Source organism: Asparagus officinalis, chromosome 1 (genome assembly GCF_001876935.1).
Source record: "Asparagus officinalis chromosome 1, Aspof.V1, whole genome shotgun sequence".
Taxonomy (NCBI): domain Eukaryota; kingdom Viridiplantae; phylum Streptophyta; class Magnoliopsida; order Asparagales; family Asparagaceae; genus Asparagus; species Asparagus officinalis.
Genome location: NC_033794.1, coordinates 26,507,583 through 26,529,101, shown reverse-complemented (window position 1 = coordinate 26,529,101; position 21,519 = coordinate 26,507,583). Strand labels below are relative to the sequence as shown.

General features: G+C 41.7%; 1 protein-coding gene across 1 annotated transcript in view; it reads left to right on the top strand.

The window, feature by feature from the left end:
* LOC109821820 (rac-like GTP-binding protein 5) overlaps positions 19,558-21,519 on the top strand; it is an 8,225-nt gene continuing 6,263 nt past the window's right edge. The window contains exon 1 of the mRNA XM_020387979.1: positions 19,558-19,746. Within this exon, the coding sequence (XP_020243568.1) occupies positions 19,648-19,746 (99 nt within the window). The 5' untranslated portion in view covers positions 19,558-19,647. The remainder of the gene's footprint in view (positions 19,747-21,519) is intronic.

The window sequence follows — 21,519 nt, the reverse complement described above, 5'->3', positions numbered from 1 at the left end:
ATTACAACTCGTTTATTGAATTACAGATTCAAAAAGTGAGCCTTTTATAAGACTTATTTACGCAAATGAAAACAAAAAAATGAGATTGTAGGCGTTAAAAAATACTGAAAGATATCCAAATACAGCTCAAGAGGAAATCATCCAAAAAAATCAAAAGAACACAAGTATAGACTGTCTCGCCGTGCGGGACAGCCTTTGCTGTCTCGCCGTGCGGGACAGCCTTTGCTGTCTCGCCAGGCGAGACAGTATTTTCTGTCTCGCACGCGAGACAGTGTTTACTGTCTCGCCTGCGAGACAGCTTTCAAAAGATGAGAAACTGTTTTGTAACCGCTGACACGTGGCCACCAACTATTCAAGAACGTGGGAAACGTCATGGGCGAGAATCACGTTGATAACTGCCAAAATAACGGAGTTGTAAAACGTGGGAAGGCAGTTACAAAAAAACTACTGGGCGGTTGAGGATTTCCGAGATAGTATTTACTGTCTCGGAAGCACTGTTCATCCTGGAGGCTATAAATACCCCCTGAGATCGTTTTTTGAAGGGGGCTGATTTCAGAGCAGACAGAGCAGAGTTCTTGAGCTTCTGGCAATCCCTTGAGATTCGAGCTTTGACTTGATCTTAAGAAGAACGACTATCTTACTTTGATAAGATCTCGTTTCAAATTCTCACTTCGATAAACGAAGGAAGAATCATTAAACCCCTCATGATTCAATCAGAATCTGTGATTTGGTGGTCAACGAGTCAAAGCGCTCCCGACACAGGCAAAGATCCCACGTAAGCAGCGATCCAAACAACGATCCTGCGTTTCTTTCTCAAGAGTTGTAATTTTCCTTTTGTTGTGTAAAAGAAGTCTTATAAAAAGGCTATTTCTTTTGAATTTATTGTAATCGACTGAAGATATAATAAATTCCTCAACAAAACTAACTTTTGCTACAAACAAACTGGCGACCACAGTGGGAGCCAACGGTCTCGCTGTCGAGACCGTCGTGTCGCAGCCGATCAAGATTCCAGTTGAATCCACGGTCGAATACGAGTTCGACCAAACCAAGTTTGAGGAATATCTTTCTTCACCCTCTTCAAGATCTTCATTGTCTCACAAGTATAAGAGGATCTCATCATTGAAGAAGGCTTACATGCCAAAGAAAGCACAAAATAAAAACTCTCGCCTGATTGTTGCTGAGGATTTTACTCACAACATCTCTGCTCGCGATGACTCTTATCTAGTTAAAGAGCCATCGAATCAAAGCACATCGGCACTGACGAAGAGGGCTCGTCAGAGACAACGTCAGCGCCGCGCTCGCCAAATAGCTAGAGGGCTCGTCAGAGACAACGTCAGCGCCGCGCTCGCCAAATAGCTAAGGCCTTAGAACAAACCGACGGAGTTCGTTATCACGCGGACCTAGAGTTGAGGAGGCATCGAGTGGTTCAGTTGTCTCAACGACCAATAACTCATACCTCTGTTAAACTAACGACGGATGAATGGACTTTTGTCAAGAGGGCTCGCTCAACCCTCGAAGAACGTATACAAAAGCGTCGTTCAAACGCTGCTTATGCCTGTACTCTCTTACAAAGACGAGAAAGGAAGAAGGAAACGGTGGTCAAAGAATTGTCAAAACTCTGCAAAGTTTGGATTCCAAAGTCTGGAGTTGTGCAAAATCAGCATTCGGAGCCCGTTAAGACTCCGCACCCACAAGGGGGTGGTTCTAAACGTTTGACTCCCGACATAACCTTGGATCGCTCAAAGACAATAATAAGTTATCCTGAGAATACCAACAAGGTTTTACATCCTCAGAAGAAGACATGTTCACCAAAAGACATCGTCATACCTGGGAGGTCACGCCAACAGGCGATACGATTTTTTGGCAATCATACCGATGAATCGTATTATCAAGTTGGGGGTGTGAATAAATTTCGAAAGAGAATTATTCGAGAAATAAGCTCTCATTGTTCCTGTGCGCGACTTATAAGAGCAGGATTGTCGGAATATAACTACACAAAACGAGAAGCCATCCCACAAAGAGTCTCGGTATTCCACAGTCTTTTCACCGAAATGTCGAAGCCTAAGCCGAGACATTTCCGTAAGAGAAGATCAACTGTCCAAGATGACGAATTCTCTGAAATCACCATCAATATGACTGATAAAGGAAAATCTAAGCGGCATTCAAGTGAATCAAATCCCGACTTTTCCCCAGGAGGAAAAGTCAACTCAAGAATTGCCCAACGGATGTCTCGACTCCAGTTAGGAGCTATCAGACGTAGAGACTACAAGAGAATACAGGAAGGAATGTCTTTGGAGGATGAACTCTTGGACACTTATTCTGCAATCGCTTCTGATGATACAATGTCTAGCACGGGACAAACCAAAGAAGTGTTCACAATCACTTCTGATCAATTTGCTCAGATACTTCAAGAAGCTCTAGCCAAACAACGTGAAGAAATTAGAGCTGAAGTGAAGACAGAAATGGAGTTAGCTATCCAACAAATGAGAGAATTGCTAACTCAACGGCCTCAACCTCCTGAGTCCAGTCAGCGAGCTGAATCCAGCCGCCGCACTCAAAATATTGCAGATGACAATGATCCGGAAGTGGATGAAGTCATTATGGCTGATACACCTCCCAATAGCAATAACGCTGGGGGTGGTTTAACGCATCCTCCCTATAACGATATTATGGGTGGTTCAATGGCACCTCTTACAGGGGGTGGTCTAACTCATTCTCCTCAACGTCCTTCGAATGAAGATATAGACGATGACGAGAAAATGAAAGTGCTTGAAAACAAAATCAACGCTTTGATGATGGCTCAAGAAGTGAAAAAGACGGGTATTCCATGTCCCTATCTAAGAGAATAGGATTCAATACCGTATTCGGCAAAGTTCAATCCGATTAACTTCACACCATTTGATGGGAAGAGTTTGCCTACTCAGCACTTGATTTATTTCAAATCTCATTTGGGCATGATCTCTGGAAATGAGGCTTTAATGGTCCGGTCATTCATTGGCACCTTTCGTGGGCCCGCCTTCGATTGGTACTGATATCTTAAGCCAGGGAGTATCAATTGTTGGGATGACATGGAAAGTTTCTTCCTCAGTAACTTCTTCGATGATGACACCGAAGTGTCAATCGGAACCCTTTTGGATGAGAAGCAAAAAGACGGAGAGTCAGTCGACAATTTTATCAAACGCTTCCGTAACAAAGCAATGAATTGCAGAGATCCTATTATAGAAGAGTTTATCCTGCAAACATGCCATAATAATCTCTCCATCGATGTCCTAGAAGCCCTAGGGGTTGTACCACCTAAAACTTGGAAAGATTTGAAAATGCGCGGTGAACAAGCTGAACACTTTCTTAAAAGAAAGAAAGTTGAGAGAGATCAAGCGACGACATCCGCAATTCCTGTGAACGCGAGTCTCGATCTGAGGTTCCAAAAGGAGTATTCTTTCGAAGATGATGAAGCTCCAGCCATCTTGAAATACCTCCTCACCAACGACAAGATCGAGCTACCACCTATTAAAGATCAGGAGGGAGCTAAAAGGATTACTGATTCAAACTACTGTGCGTACCACAGAAGGGTTCTTCATCCTACCGAGATTTGCTTTTGACTCAAAAACAAAATCCAAGCCTTAATTGACTCCGGCGTCATAACGGCGAAACAAGCCAAGTAAAGACGACTCCAACTCCATTGGGTGCACGAGTATAAACTGTTTCCCCTCACTCCAAAGAGTATATGAGTATAAACTGCTCCTTGATACTCCAATAGGTATATGAGTCTAAACTGTTTCCCACTCTTGACGGGTAGTTCCTAGAGAATTTTTACATATAATATTCTTAAGGATAACCCGATCATATAACTCAGTATGATGATAGACCCAGTTTCGCAAAGGAAGCTGGGGGTGGATGGTTCATGTAACGGGAAGTTCTCGGAAGAATGCTATATGTAATTTTCTTAGGGATAACCCGATCATTACAAACAAGGTGATAAACACTACATCCCCACGGTGATTTCTGAATACTCTTTTGCTGAGATAAATTCTCATTTGGTCAAACCTTTAAACAGTTAGGACCAAAGCCAAAATCCCCTCTCGATTCCTTCAATGAACGAGAGGTCCACAAATCGAGCGATCAAACATTCCTACAGTTAGGATCGTCTCAAGTTCTCCATATGGTCAAACCTTTAAACAGTTAGGACCAAAACCAAAATCCCCTCTCGATTCCTTCCATGAACGAAAGGTCCACAAATTGAATGATCAAACCTTTAAACAGTTATGATCGTCTCAAAACTCCCACTTGGTCAAACCTTACTACAGTTAGGACCACAACCAAAATCTCTTCTCGATTCATTCCATGAACGAGAGGTCAACTTTCAGTTGAATAATCAAACCTTATGACAGTTAGGATTATTCAAACCCGTCCAGATTCTTTAAGTGGAGATCCTACTTTGAGTTTCCTTTGCACCTGGAGATAGAATATAAAATTCTTCCTCTCCGATTTTTGGGTTCATCTCTACCAACAAACAAGAGACCAGGAGATAGAATATAAAATTCTTCCTCTCCGATTTTGGGTTCATCTCTACCAACAAACAAGAGACCAGGAGATAGAATATAAAATTCTTCCTCTCCATCATTAGGTTCACCTCTATCAACAAAAAAAAGACCAAAATACTCCAATAGGTACACGAGTCTAAACTGTTTTCCTACACTCGACATGCAGTTTCTAGAGAATATTATTCTGAATATTCTTAAGGATAATCTGACGAACTCTTGATGGACATACAAGTATCAATTTGGTGATAAAAGTCAAAGAGATACCAACTTCGATTCAAGATCTCGATAACGGTCGCAGTACCGGAAGAGTATTAGCTATTCTACAAAGAACTGAATAGGCTAAAGGATGAAGAGATCAAGAGCCGAAGCCATTTTATGGATTCCTCTACACGATCTACTCAACCAAGTATTGGAGAGATTGTAAGTAAAATCTATCTTATCCAAAGTATCCCAGACTCCTCTATAAAGGAATGAGTCTAGAATCCTTTGGAGGGGGTATCTGTAGGCGTTAGAAAATGCTGAAAGATATCCAAATACAGCTCAAGAGGAAATCATCCAAAAAAAATCAAAAGAACACAAGTATAGACTGTCTCGCCGTGCGGGACAGCCTTTGCTGTCTCGCATGCGAGACAGCCTTTGCTGTCTCGCCAGGCGAGACAGTGTTTTCTATCTCGCACGCGAGACAGTGTTTACTGTCTCGCCCGTGAGACAACTTTCAAAAGATCAGAAACTGTTTTGTAACCACCGACACGTGGCCACCAACTGTTCAAGAACGTGAGAAACATCGTGGGCGAGAATCACGTTGATAACTACCAAAATAACGGAGTTGTAAAACATGGGAAGGCAGTTACAAGAAAACTGCTGGGCGGTTGAGGATTTCCGAGACAGTATTTACTGTCTCGGAACCCGAGACAGTGTTTACTGTCTCGGAATCCGAGACAGTCTTTGTTGTCTTGGCCGCTGAGACAGCAAACACTATCTCGGAAGCACTGTTCATCCTGGAGGCTACAAATACCCCCTGAGATCGTTTTTTAAAGGGGGCTGATTTCAGAGCAGACAGAGCAGAGTTCTTGAGCTTCTGGCAATCCCTTGAGATTCGAGCTTTGACTTGATCTCAAGAAGAACGACTATCTTACTTTGATAAGATCTCGTTTCAAATTCTCACTTCGATAAACGAAGGAAGAATCATTAAACCCCTCACGATTCAATCAGAATCTATGATTTGGTGGTCAACGAGTCAAAGCGCTCCCGGCACAGGCAAAGATCCCACGCAAGCAGCGATCCAAACAACGATCCTGTGTTTGTTTCTCAAGAGTTGTAATTTTCCTTTTGTTGTGTAAAAGAAGTCTTATAAAAAGGCTATTTCTTTTGAATTTATTGTAATCGACTGAAGATATAATGAATTCCTCAACAAAACCAACTTTTGCTGCAAACAAAGATCTCTTAGAAACACACATGGAGTCTATTTATTGGTCGCTACTTGCATGGGATCTTTACCTGTGTTAGGGACCCGTTAGTCCGTGGACGATCGATTCACATATCTAGATTGATCTGAAGAAGGCTTAGATTCGATGTTTCATTTTAGAAATAAGGACAGAAGTGTATATCTTAACAATGTGAGATAAACACTCTTCTTAAGAACAAAACAAGGTTTGATCTCAAGGAAAACACCGAAGGCTCTCAGGATGTGAAGAACTCTCTCTCTCTGGATCATAAAACTCACAAAAATGCCAATTCTATGCTGCCAATTTGCTCCCCCCATGCACAAGGGTGTAGAGGAAATATTTATAACCCCTAGAAACTGTTTCTAAAGATAAGAAGTCGAAACAAACTTTATTCGTCAGCTTCTATTTTTGAGACAATGTCTACTATCTCGGAAGAAGGGGTCGTTCCCGGTAGTTTTGTAACCGACGTTCAATCTGTTAAATGTCATGATTTCCACAGGGATTTTGAGTGTCTCTTCAGTTTGTAATAGCCTCCCCATGTTTTTGGATGATCTCAAGTAGTTATGAAGCCACATGGGTCACACGAAGTCCAAGAAAATCAATAAAAGGGATGTTATACTGCCTCACTATTTTCGAGACAGTCTACCCGTCTCTCATTTCCGAGATAGTTGACACTGTCTTGGAAACGATGGTCTCTTTGAGTTGTCATTTTTTGTGTTTTTCTTGCTTCCTTTTGCTTTAGCTAGCCCTTGGACGATATTCCCTGACTTAGACAATGACATCCTTTGTCCTCTCTTTGTCTTGAACTGTGTTCAGGAACTTATAAGCAATTTTTGATGCCTAAAGAAGGTAATGTTGATCAGACAGCGTATTCTTGTCACTCAGAGTTGGCAAAAAAGCTACACAGATCAGAGGCGATAACCTTTAGACTTTCAGGTTGGAGATTATGTTATGCTGAAGGTGTCACCGATGAAGGATGTTTAGCGATTTGGCAGACGGGGCAAGCTTGCCCCAAGGTATGTTGGTCCGTTCAGGATTGTTGAGCGTGTTGGAGCCGTATCATATAGGCTAGATCTTCCAGCATCGATGTCGGGTGTACATGATATTTTTTATGTTTTGATTCTTAAGAAGCATTTGTGTGACGAGGAGCAGCAGAGGGTGATTGATGTACCAGAGTTAGAGATTCAGTCAGATTTGACCACTATTGAGGTCTCTATTTGCATTCTTGCCAGAGAGGACAAGAAGCTTAGAAATAAGAGATTCCTTTAGTGAAGGTCCAGTGGAGTCGGAAAAGAGCTGAGGAGGCTTCTTGGGAGCACGAGGAGGATATCCGTTGTGACTACCTACACCTGTCTGAGCAGGTAAAATGAATAGTTATGATTTGTTTGTGATTCATGTTATTTATATAGCCAAATTTATATTTAACGCTAGAATGAGGGTATCGACACTTAGCTTCTAATCACTCGGAATACATAATATATATGGGGGGTTCCTTGTTTGGATTTTTTGCTCGACGTACTAGTTCTGGTTAATTAGGGGTTAAGTGAAAGTATTTGCATTCTTGATAGTTAAGTATAAATGATTGCTTGTGATGCGTATATGGGGATTGATGGTACGAGATGTGTACGGGCGGGTTTCATTATCTGGATTATCCTCTCATCATATTTTTCTCATATTATTAATCTCTAAGATACGATTGCGGAATTTCGAGGATGGAATTCTTTTAAGGGGGGTGAATGTAAAACCCCATGAATTTTGAAATAATAGTGTGATTTATGTATTAATAAATGAGTTCTAATTATGATAAATATTATTTATGGATGAATGATTTTGTTCACAATTGATTTGAGATCAATGGAGAGTATATATGCATTATACACCGATGCAATTCGAATCTGGAAAAATAACTAGTTAAGCGTATATATGCATTACACACTGATACAGTTCGAATATGAAAAAACTCAAAAGACAAAAGTTGTAGGTATCCTAAATAGTTTTCCAATACAGGTTAAATCACCTCATTTCGAGATCGAAAGAAAATGTTACAGCCAAAATACAGAAGACTATTTTCCTAGTCTGACTAGGTTTTCTGTTTCGGGTTTTGGGTTTTGGGCTGTTTGTATTCAGGTTCCTACCTATATATACATGTTTTTTTATCACAAAACACACACTTTTTCTTTAGTTTTCCAAACCCTAGCAGCCTCTCTCCTCCGCTCTCAAACCCTAGCCCAAAATTTGAGTTCTTGGGAGAGTTTCATGAGGCGAAAAGCGAGGGGAAGGTGGGATTTGCAGCGTTTGGCATCGAGGGATCATTTGTTGTTCGTTTTAGAGGGTTATGCACATGAGAAGGTAAGATCACCTGTGTCCAAACCTTTGCCTAGTTTAAAAATCAAGTTTTATGTGTTAATTATGATAATTTTCATGCTTAAAGTTTATCTAATGTGTTAGAATCTAATTTATGATGTTTAAATCTTAAATCAGAGTGATAAACAGTAGAATAATTCTGTAATTGACTAGTATACGTGATCATGATCATTAGGGTTGTTTTAACATATTAGTTTAAGCTTTAATTTGATTCATATGCACTAATTTGTTGAAATAAACAAGATTTAGTTAATTTGAATGTTAAACCCTAGATTCATGTTTCTATGTGATACCTTCTTGTTTAAATGAATCTATGGTTAAGTATTCATGTGTATTGAATCAAGTTTTATTCATATAAGTTAATAAAAAACCAAGCTTTGAAGAGAAACAAGCAAAAACCCTAACCTGTGAAATTTTGATCTGTTCAGTCGACTAATGTTGCCATCAGTCGACTGACGGGAGGTCATCAGTCAACTGACGGCAATCATCAGTCGGCTGATGGGCTCGTGTGTGCATTGTTTCTGTGAACGACCCGATTAGTCGATCAAAGATTTCTATCGATCGACTGATCAGGTTTAAATTTGTGTTTTTGGTTCCTTGCACGTGGGTTCATTATGCGAGCGTGTAATGCAAGTTATATGTGGATATTTACATATATTTTGGGGGGTATACGTATAGAGCTTGAGTACGTACAAATGTATTGTTCGGGATAGACAAATATTTTACAATCGTTACGAGTAACGACTGTTATAGTTCATTATAATTATGAATGGTTGAGTGGGGTTAGTTGGGTCCTGTAATGAGACCACGGATGAACTACACCCTGAGAATGTTAGTTAGGACCATAATGAGACCGCGATGGACTTCACTCCTTTATGTATTTTTGGTCTGCACGAGCGTGCGCAGAGGTTGTTGAACTCATTTATTGGTCTGCATGATTATGTGCGAAGGTTGATATACCTATTTATCGGCCCGTACATGGGTGCGATGACTTGATATACCTATTTATCGATCCACACGGGGGTGCAATGAGTTGAAGAGTTCTAGAGAATGATGATTTGATAAATTTGATGATAACCTAAGTGTAGGTGATTATTGACATTCTCTTGGTATGATCTATTGTGAAGGTATTTCACAACTTAGTTATACTGGATAGTGTATCAATATCTGTTTTGCCTACTAAGGGTAGTATGAGGAGTTGAATGATATTTCTCGTATTGATTTCTTTTATTATTTCTTAGTTGGAATTTATATTTAGAAATTTACGACTTGAGACACATTGTATATACATCAGGGTTTCCTTGTTTGGATTATTTCACTCGACGTACCAGTCTTATGTTGTAAATTTCTAAACATAAATTCTATATAGTATAGGGTAAAATGATCTAGGTAGACTATGCACTTATAAGTAGAGCCTCCATCATACTTAGTAGCCCTTCCCCTGGGGGCGGATGGAGATGATCTTGCTAGCACTTTGACGCTATTAATTTCACTTCTTTTCAGGCAACGAAGTAGAGTTTCAGAGAGCCACAGGTTGACGGACTTTCAGCATAGTCGCCGTCAGTTATTTATAGTAGTTTCTACTTCACAGATATTTAGTTTTGTTTTTAGTTGATTATTAGACTTGAATTTCATTTTGAGAGCTGAGAGAGATTATGTACTTTTTAGTTGACTCTTGTAGTTAAAATTTTTGGATCATTTGTATCAGATTGTGGGACATATTTTATTTTATATCCGTTGAGACCTGATTATCTAGAGATTTATCATTTATTTCTTTGTACTATTTCCTATCTTTATCTCTTTTATATCTGCTTGTACCTATACTGTCTTATTTGATTCCACTAGAGAGATATTTCTGTGATGGTAAAACATGTCGTTGCAGAGTATGGGTGCATGATAGGTTTGACATCTGTTGATGCTAAATATCACACAGCTAATTGGATCCAGGCTAAGATTGGTTCTGATCCAGAACTGGATCGGTCCCCCTTGAGTCCTCACCGGGACGTAGCAAGGGAGAGTGATGGAGGGGCCGCTTCCTTCTTTGACTTTATGCCTAGTTCTGGAATAGTGGATTGATGTCCATGCTGCACAGACAAGAAGAACCTGTGAGAGGGCGGAGACTGAATCCCTCGTGGTTCCTCCGACGGTCAAGTTAGTGAAACTCGAGTGGGGAAGGGGAAGGTCAGGAACCAATGTGGTTCTTGAAGTGGCATTGTGTCTGCCCAGAGGATCTACGTGAGCTCCTCTGTCTAGGTGAAGAACTGTGTGTTCTTCCTCTTTCAAGGGTGGTTTATTTAGATTGCCAACCTTTGGCTATGGTGAATAGCATATGTATATAAAGAGGATGTCAATGACAGATTGGTCACTTCGGCCATGCAAATAACGGTGACAAAGTGTGATCTGGAAGGTGAGTCATCCTTTGCTTTACATATGTCGGCTGGCGACTAGAGGCGAAGTCACTTCGGTATTGGAGAGGGTGTATCCGTATTTTCTGAGAAGTGATTGAGAGCATGGAAGGAGGCACGCTGGCATACTGAATTATCACTCGCTTTACAGGTATCGACTGGGGACTGGAGAGGAAATCACTTCGGCATGGGAGAGGGTGTCTCCGCATTTTCTAGGAAGTGATTGAGAGCATGGCAGGAGGCATGTGGGCAGCAGACAATTCATGGAGACCATTAGGCTAAAATCTGGATAAAGCTTATCCGAGGTGGACTGAAATGTTGACATATGCTCTGAGGGAGAGGCTTGAGGTTGAGGTTGAGTCCTCAACTTAGCCAACAGTAGAGAATGTCCCTCAAGTCATCTCTAAGAATTACCCAGTGAGTGGTCGAGTGCTCTAAGTTGGTCATCCTCGGCGATAGGGTCGATTGATCTCACCTTTCGTGTCGGCATGAAAGAATATCGACTTGATGAGTCAGCGCGGTCGAGGCCTCTGTTGGGCTTGGGCCACTTAAGTGGATTTAAGATTATTTTGCTAGGACTCTTATTGTATTATTTTACAAATACCCATATTTTGGGTGAGTGAACACTATAGCAGTTAGTCCTTTTCACTTGGAATCAACTTTTAGTCGGCTTTGAGAAAATTAAGATATGCTCTGATCAATACAAGCCTGCTGGGTACGAAAAAGTGAGAAGTCTTTATCTTAGAGATGTGACTATCATTATCGGGCATCCATTGTTGACTCCGCTTCTCATGGCTGACGTTATCAAAGATCTGAACTGTCTTTTTGCGAGATGAAGTGTCATGGACATAATAGAGGATCTTCTACTTTTCGAGTATTGGGACATGGGCCATTAAATGAGGATGGCGCTTCGTGTTTCAAGTGAACTGCTTCAGATTCAGAAGTGATCGGACCTAGTTACTTCGAAAATTATTGCGTCCTTTAAAGTTCTTCTATACTCTTCATTGAAAGCTTATAAATAGCCTCTTAATGTTAAGATAATTCTTTTACAAACCTTCGCTCTGACAAATTCCTGATGTTCCTTTAAGCTTTTTTAAGAAAAAGTCTTCTGTGGTCTCTCAAGTTTTAAACTCTGGCCGTAGTGAGGGGAGACTCGCTATTTTTCTACTTATCCGCTCGAAGGTCTATATGGATAATCTGGTGGGGTTGTATGATCAATACAATATCCCTCGGACTCTCCCATTGACGGTGCCAGAGATGAGCGAGCCAGTATATTGTCATGGTGAGGGTCAAGTGTCGTTGTACTTGGCCCACTTAGAGCATGACTTACGGCTGCCCTTACACCCTTTTAACAAGGAGGTTCATGCCGCTCTAGGAGTCTCCCCTTCCCAATTCTATTTGAATGCAGTGGGGGTTCTGGTGGCTTTCATTATCATTTACCACCATGTTGGAGTCTAACCAAGCTTGAGATTGCTTGGGCATTTGATCAGTGTGGGGTCGGCTGAGAAGGACCCGCATTACTCTTACCACTATCATGTCCAGCTTATCTTACAATCTTTGGAGTTGGATGAGAACTGGAGGAGACAATTCATGTGTGTCTATGGTGGCGATAATGTCTTCACCCGCTCGGGCTGGCCGAAGGCGAATGAAGACGCTTTGAAGCTAGTCACCCTTAGTGATTCTGAGATGATGGATCTGAAAAAGGTCTGTTCTTATGCCGGGCTACGAGAGAGCGATGCTCTATTTGATGATGTGTCTCTCCAAATGGTGGGCATATCCATGATCTTATCCTCCACTAGCTTCCAAGCAAGGATGAGCCCCGTTCCTCTGTTGGCGGAAAGTCACAAGAGGAATGCAGGGATCGATGAGTTGAGTTCCACTGCTAGGCACCATAAAAAACTAAGGGGGGCCTTCAGCGCTGAGGAGGTGACTGTCTTGAAGCATCAAGTAGCTAAAATTGTCTCTGGATTGAGGGGGAGGACAAGGTCGAGAGACGGCCCTTAATCAGACCGGTTATGGGCCCCAACCAACTGGGACGGATCCACTGGTAAATCAGCTTAACCGCTTGGAAAATATGGGTCAGATAGACGAATCTTCTCCTGACAAGGAGACAATAGCCTTAGCGATCGAGGAGGATGTCTTCGGTCATAGTACTAATCCTAAGGTGTCTCGTCGTCCTGGTAAGGAGCCGATTGGGGTGGACGATGGTGTCGAGGGGAGAGCTGAAACTCCGTCAGACCAGATGGAGAATGGTGCTGACTGGAGAATTTTGGAGGATATGCCAAGTGTTGGCATACACCAAGCTCTCCAAGCTTGTTTAGCTTGGGGAACTTTGCTGGAGCACGCCCTATTCAATCGACTTGAACGTTCTCTGGAATGCCAAGCAGGGCTGGCTAAGGAGAAGTCGGCCAAGGAAGAAGCAGAGAAGAGGATCACTATCTTGGAGGCTGAGTTAGCTCACAAAGAAGGTGCTTGGCACCGGAGTCTGGATGAGAAGGAAGAGCTCCTCAAGAGCTTTCAAATCCAGTTCTCCAAGCAGATGGGGACCATCAAGGACCTTCAAAGGGAGATGGTTCATCTATAGGCGGAGGTGGAGTCTGAGAAGTGTCGCATGACGATGGCTGAGATAGAGGCTCGATCAAGTCGCCTATCTCTCGAGAAGACGAGGAGGGACTTTGAAGAGCTGTGATCAAAGCTTCGGGCGTCCACGACCCTTGTCCAGAAATTAGAGGACAAACTTGTTCATCTGGATTTGGAGTATCATAAAAAGAAGGTGGTCGACGACTAGCATCATGGTTCTATAGGTAAAGCCGAGGTGGCCTTAGCATGTAAGGCCGGGGTCGACTATTACGCTTCTCTAGTACCTCACAGCTCTCATCCTACTCCAGATCAATTCTATCCTTCCCGCGTCTCCTGCTATCTTGATTTGTTGAAAGATGTCGAGAAAAGTGGAGGCATGTTAGATTTATCAGCGAGTGACGATGAGGTCGAGCCTATTGCTGGGGCTCCTAGGAAATCTTCTACAACTGCTACTACCAGGAGACTACCAAGTCCAACTCCCAAATCTGGGCGAGAGCTTTGAAGACCTACATATCTTTTTTTTGTAGAGAAGTTTGTAATGAAGTTTACTCTTGTTGAATAAAAATTAACTTTTGTCTCCATTCTTGAGCTTGCCTTCATTGTTTATATTCTTTTAGCTTTGTAGATTTGTTCTTGTCTGAAATGTTGGCTGAAGTGAGTTAGTTATAATGTGTCGACCCGTGCTAGGGACTTATGACAACTAGTTCACCTGATGCCTTAGTTTGGCTGAACGTTTAATTGACCAAAACTTGCTAGATGACTGCTTAAGTTTTTAGATCAATTAAGTATTAGCCATACACTTAAAATTCATACCTTAGGCTTATGACTACCTTCTTTGGCAGAATGGCAATCCTGAGGTTGGTGCCTAGGTATTACGTAGGTACCTAGGTATTCATAATCCCCGTATGGTCGAATGGCAACAATGGGAGTCGACCATAGGGTTGTACCTTGGATTTATTTCTGATAAGGTACCAAGGGATTAGAATCTGACTCGGAAGTCGAACGCCTAGGCTCAAGAGAGTCGACTAGGTCTTTCCTTCTCCTAAGGCCGAGAGACGACTGTGAGAGTCAGTCAAAAGGTTGTACCTTAGGTTTATTTCTGATAAGGTACCAAGTGCTTGAAAATTCGACTCGGAAGTCGAACACCTAGGCTTGAGAGAGTTGACTAGGTCTTTCCTTCCCCTAAGGCCAAGAGATGGTTGTGGGAGTCAGCCAAAGGGTTGTGCCTTGGGTTTATTCCCGATAAGGTACCAAAGGCTTGAAAATCCGACTCGAAAGTCGAACGCCTAGGCTCAAGAGAGTCGACTAGGTCTTTCCTTCCCTTAAGGTTGAGAGACGACTGTAGGAGTCGGTCAAAGGGTTGTACCTTGGGTTTATTCCTGATAAGATACCAAGGGCTTGAAAATTCGACTCGGAAGTCGAACACTTAGGCTCGAGAGAGTCGACTAGGTCTTTCCTTCCCTAAGACCAATAGATGTCTGTGAGAGTCGGCCAAGGGTTGTGCCTTGGGTTTATTCCTGATAAGGTACCAAGGTCTTTGTTGGGGGTGCCTAGGTCTTCAACCATAATGAAGCCTTGATCCCTGTGAGATAAGAGTTAATTCATATTTATAATATTTCACCAGTTCTGAAATTTACATGATCATGAAAAATATCCATTGTAGGCATCTGGTGCTCAAAGAGGGTTGAACCACTTGTGATTTTGCTTTATCTCTATTTCAAAGGCATTTTGTGTAATGGATAAGGCTGCTGGTATAGAACTTCTTTAGTTGGATTTTGCTTGCTCTTTATTTTTATAACGGACTACTCAATGATAGATGAAGATGAGTCAAAAGTCTATTTGATATTTTATCAGCCAAGGTTCCTTTTGAGTTTGAAACTTTAGTAAGGTCTTGAAGGCGAATGGTTGGCATGCCGGCTTTTAGCAAAAGGAACTGCCCAGATGTCACGAATCATGTTGAATGGCGTTTTCCAAGTTGGGTTCGTGAGGGTTGGGGGCACGACCATAAGCTACATGGTGCCTTTTGTGGTAGAAATCCTCTTAGAGAGAAAATCCACCAGCCGGTATTATACTCTCTGGAAATGATAAATTATAACGGTTTCCCCAAATAAGCTTCGGGAGCACTGGGGTTGGACTATGCTGTGAATGGAGAACTCTCCCTTATGGGGATCATGCGGGTCACATGCTTAGACCACCCGGGCTTAGGCAACTTTGGTGGTGCATGCATCAATTGAAGGGCCAAGGTCATTCTTCTTGAGAAGACAATCAACTGACAGGCCTTAAGCTTTTCCCGCAATCTCATTCCTGGTATATAAGAGTCCCCTTCAAAAAGTCCTCATGGTCCAAGGTGCCTATCACAAACTTAATCACTGCTCCTATGCTCATATGAGCTATTGTCAGTTGGAGCTTAAGTGATATTTAGCCTGATCAGGTCCTATGTTCTGGCCAAAGTTACTCTGTGATGGCGATTAGAAGGCAGGGTTGTTTTTCAAGAAAGACAACCACCCTTATGGTGTGTCTTCTTCTGGAGGGTTTTTAGAGGGACCAAATGTTATTCTACCATCTAGCAAATAGTGTGCTTAGCAAACACTCCCCAGATAAGTCGCTGAGACATTCGAGGACTATACCTATGTTGGTTTCTTTTAGCCAAATCTAACCCTCCTTAGCTTGAATGATACAACTCCTGAATTCATTTAGCTTGGATGATGCAACTCTAATGTTGTTCTTCAGGGTGGGTAGAATTGGACCCTTATTCAGAACTTGGCATGTCTTCTCGAAAAAGAAAAAAGGTCCCACGGTGGGTGCTAAACTATTGATGCTAAATATCACACAACTAATTGGATCCAGGCTAGGATTGGTTCTGATCCGGAACGGGATCAGTCCCTATTGAGTCCTCACCGGGACGTGGTAATAGAGAGTGATGGAGGGGCCGCTTCCTTCTTCGACTTTATGCTTAGTTCTAGAATGTGGGATTGATGTCCATGCTGCACAGACAAGAAGAACCCGTGAGAGGGTGAGGACCGGTTCCCCGTGGTTCCTCCGACGGTCAAGTTAGTGAAACTCGAGTGGGGAAGAGGAAGGTCAGGAACCAATGTGGTTCTTGAAGTGGCAATGTGTCTGCCTAGAAGATCTATGTGAGCTTCTTTGTCTAGGCGAAAAATATGTATTCTTCTTCTTTCGAGGGTGGTTTTTTTAGATTGCCAACCTTTGGCTATAGCGAATAGCATCTGTATATAAAGAGGATGTCAATGACAGATTGGTCACTTCAGCCATGCAAATGGCGGGGACAAAGTGTAAGGTAGAAGATGAGTCATCCTTTGCTCTACATATGTCGGCTGGCGACTGGAGAGGAAGTCACTTCGGCATGAGAAAGGGTGTCTCCATATTTTCTAGGAAGTGATTGAGAGCGTGGCAGGAGGTACGCTGGCATACTAAATCATCCCTCACTTTACAGGTGTCGACTGACGACTAGAGGGGAAGTCACTTCGGTATGGGAGAGGGTTTTTTTCACATTTTCTGGGAAGTGATTGAGAGTGTGGCAGGAGGCACGTGAGTAACTGACAAGTCATGGAGACCATTAGGCTAAAATCTAGATAAAGCTTGTCCGAGGTGGACTGAAATGTTGACATATGCTCTAGGGGAGAGGCTTGAGGCCGAGGTTGAGTCCTCAACTTAGCCGACAACAAGGAATGTCCCTCAAGTCGTCTCAGAGAATTGCCCAGTGAGTGGTCGAGTGCCCTAAGTGGGTCGTCCTCGGCGATAGGGTCGACTGATCCCACCTTTCATGTCGTCATGAAAGAATGTCAACTTGATGAGTCGGCGGGGTTGAGGCCTTTGTTGGGCTTGGGCCACTTAAGTGGGTTTGAGGTTATTTTGCTAGGATTCTTATTGTATTATTTTATAAATACTCGTATCTTGGGTGAGTGAACACCATAACAATATCCTTAGTTTCACTTGGACTGTAGCCTTATGTGAACCCGGGGACATCACACTCAAGTAGTTGACAAGTCTACTTTAACAATCAAGGCCGACAACTCAGCCTACAGGATGAGATGACACCCCTCAGTGTCGACTCGAAAGGCAGTGTTAGTCGACACGAAAGGAGGTGCTAGTCGACCTCCTTCTATTGAAAAACTCACCGCGATTCCATTCGTCCACTTATAAGGCGGTTACAAAGTCGGCTCAAAGGGCGTTACTTCTTGCCGAAGGCAAAGAACTATTTTAGTCTCGAGCCCCTATTTTTATGATAACGTGTCAACATCGCATTTAATACAGGACATGTGCCATCATAGCTCTAACTCAAATGATCTTCATGACTCATCGAACCACGTAGGCCCTGTCATGCCGCCAATCTTTTCCCATTTAATACCAAAGTGACCTTTCCTCCACTCATTAGCTGACACCTGTAAAGCAAGTGACGATGTGGCCGCCAACCCACACTTCGCCACCGTCCTTCTGCTCTCGGTTGAAGTTACCAATCTACCCTTGCCTCCTTAGTATAAATACATGTACTATTCTAACATTTAGAGGGTTGACAAATCTGATCCTCGAAGGCACATACTGTACAATTATAAGAACACACAGTTCTTCCTTTACCCCACTCAAGTCATCAGTTAACTTTATCGTCGGAGGTACAACGGGGGAATCAAACCCCATTCTCTTACGTACTTTCTATTCGTGCAGATCTTTCAGATACCTAACTCAAAGAACTAGACATAAAGTCAGAGAAGAAAGCAGATCCTCTTCAATACTGAACAAACCAATCCTAGCCTGGATCAAACTGATTGTGTGATCATATTAACCATCAACACATACATACATATATACATACATACATACATAGATACATATATACACACACGCGCGCGCGCACACACACACATAAGTAGACTTAGAAGTATATACTTATCTACTTACAAGTGTAAGTCTAATGGATATATGCTTATATACTAATAAGTATACACAAGTATATATACTTAAGAGGTATATATATAAATATATAATACTAACGATCTAAATATATCACAAAATTAGTTTAGCTATTTGGTAGGTTTTAAAGCTCCCATAGAGATGGCCGGTACCAAATTTCAAGATCCATGTTTTCCTATACTATTATGCTAAAAATATACAGATAGACCATATCCGGGCCAGGCCGGGTCCGGGCCGGTTTCTGATGGATACCCGAAACCCGCGTTGGCCTGGTTTTTCTGGCTTTGCCTAGGGCTAGGCTAGGTTTTCGTCATGCTAAAACTGAGCCAAATTTCGGGCCGGCCAAAACCAAGTTGGGGCAGGCCCCTGGGCTTTTTGGACATCCCTATCTATGTGTTTTTTTATTGTGCAAAACCATCACGTGTAGGAGTTGTCATGATGGGGAGGTTTTAGCTTCCATGAGACAACAAGGACCTAACTTCGTTATCTCCACTTGCTGTAGAGGCTACTGTGAATGGAACGTGAATGATTTTAGCGAAAAAACTCCAGTTTTCATGGAGTGATTGTTAAAAGCGAAAACGATTTGCTGATAAAGGCTTGGAAAATGGGAAGTAGGGAGCGGACATAAGTTTTGGACATCAGAAGTCGACAAAAAACGATGTGTTTTTTTTTTAATATTATTAGTCGGTTGCATCTTCAATGATTGTATACTAGTTCCTAAAACCATGTTAGATTTGAACTTGAAGGACCATCTTGCGAAGCGCTGCGGAATTTGAGGGGCTTATATGTAATTTTTAAGATGTTAGGGACTGATGGGCATTTATTGAAGATGCGAGGGACTAAAATCTATAAATCTAAAACAAACCTAAAAAATAATTCAAAAGTATGTACGAACAATACGTCCGTAGGCGAAGCTCAAGATGGAAAGAGCGGACACGCGGGGGGGGGGGAATCGTATGAGCCGTCGGGTTTAGAAAAACGTCAGCACATTTCCTCCAGTTTTGCTTCTCTTTCTCTCTTCAGCGACCGCTTCAACCGCTCTCTCTCTCTCTCTCTCTCTTCTCTGCCAGAGCCGCGTCCCTCCTCTCTCTCTCTACCCGCCAAAAAAATTCTCATCAAAAGAAGAAAATTTCGGGATCTCTCTTCCTAGATCTCGGACTTTCTCTCTCTCTAGGGTTAGGGTTTCGCTTTCTCGATCCTCTTCTTCTCTTCTCCCTTTCTTTCTTTGATGGGGGATTCGGAGCTTTCTCTTCAATGCGGGGGTCTGCCTTCTTGTTGAAGAGGGGGGGGGGGGGGGGGGAAGCGCTCGTACGTTCCTCTGTACCTTGGTTTTTTTTATATTTTAATTTCTGAATTTGTGAGAATTTTAGTTGAGATTTGGAGATGAGCGCGTCGAGGTTCATAAAGTGTGTCACCGTCGGCGACGGGGCCGTTGGCAAGACTTGCATGCTTATTTCCTACACCAGCAACACTTTTCCCACTGTAAATTTCCTAAATCCCCCTATTGTTGTTCTTCTTCTTCTAGGGATTGCTTTGGGGTATGCGATGAATCTTGGGTAAAAGTCTGTGTTTATGTGATGAAATTGATGGGAGAATTTGGTTGGAACAAGTGAAACGTTGCTTTTTAAAAAAAAAATTCAAATTAGGATTTCTACAACTTGGCTATGCAACTTTATGAATGTTTTGGGCTTCTCTTCTTTGTAATGCATGTCAAAATTCTTTGCTCAATTAGTATTGTTATGAGTGATTTCTAAGGTTGAAGAAGTGCATTTGGAAAAGTAGCATATTCGTGGATAGAATTTTGTAGTAGCATATTCGTGGATAGAATTTTGTAATTACGTGATGAATTGATGTGGATTTTGAATGGAACATCAAATTAGGATGTGTACATCTGTGATTTGATGATTGGTTTGGGGTTTTCTTCCTCATAATATGGACTTTTTCTGATTATATATTTCTCAATTTGATATGTCCTGATTAATATCCAAGGGTTTTAATGGAATGCATTTGTGAAAGAAGGATCCTAGTGGATTAATTTATTCTTGAGAAAATGTTGTATTCTTTGTCTTGTAGCGGCATGAGGATATTGAGAGAGATGTGTAGAAGTATTGTTTACGTTCAGCAAGTTTAGTTTATCGCTCTCTAGTTATGCAAATCGGGAAATGTCTAGGGATTATTACCTTTGTATTACGTACGAAAGCTTCGGTGTAGGCTAGCTCATCCGTTTCTGCACACTAAAAGGCCCTTAGAAAGGATTGCACTTTGATAAGAATCTCTGTTTTTGTTATGAATTCATTGGTATCTCTGGAGAACGCATGTGAGAAAACTGTTTTCTATATAATCTTTCCTCATTTTCAGTTCCGAATTCTAGTGAATGTGCTGAAATTGTGTTCTTCAAATTAGGGATTATGGATCCATCTTATTTTGTATTGGTTCAGTATATATGGTTATACTATAACTGTAGCGCCCCAAAAACTTTAGTCCCACATCGGTAGGTGAATGAAGTTTTGATTGATTTATATAGTAAATCATAGGGTTCAAGTGTAGCATCGGCTAGTCGAATTTGGTAGTAGTTTGAGTCTGACAATGTGCTACACTCAATGGGTGTCATGGCTTACTTCGCACCAACGGGGTCACGGGCTTGGGGCGTGACAATAACATAGGGTGTAATGTAAGAGTTCACACCTACCAAGGAAACCATCCATATTAATCATCCAAAACATTCATTGTTATGTGTATTTTGAAATCCATGTGGATTGAAAATAACTTGGATTATGAATTCTAGCTTATACATATTATGATTAAAAAACGAATAACATTTATGCTCTTGAAAGCTGATTGCTTTCATCCGTTTGATTTGTGGGGTACAAATCTCTCTTCACATGGCTTTAATCCTCTTAAGCTTTGGGATATGTAGATCTTAATTAATAGGCTCAGCAATGTGGATGGTCCATCGATCATTTTGAAAGGCGGGCATATACTCTTATGTTATCCCCATTTGTAATATAAAATTCCCTTTATGGTGTTTTTGTACAGTTAGGGTTATCATTGCATTTTGAAAGGCAGGCATATACTCTTTAAGTTATCCCCATCTGTAATATAAATTTCCCTTTATGGTGTTTTCGTACAGTTAGGGTCATCATAGATTTTGAAAGGTGGGTTATATGTAGTTGCTGTGTGCATTGCAAACACATGCATATATAATGTGTGTCAGTAATATATATATATCTATATATATATATATATATATATATA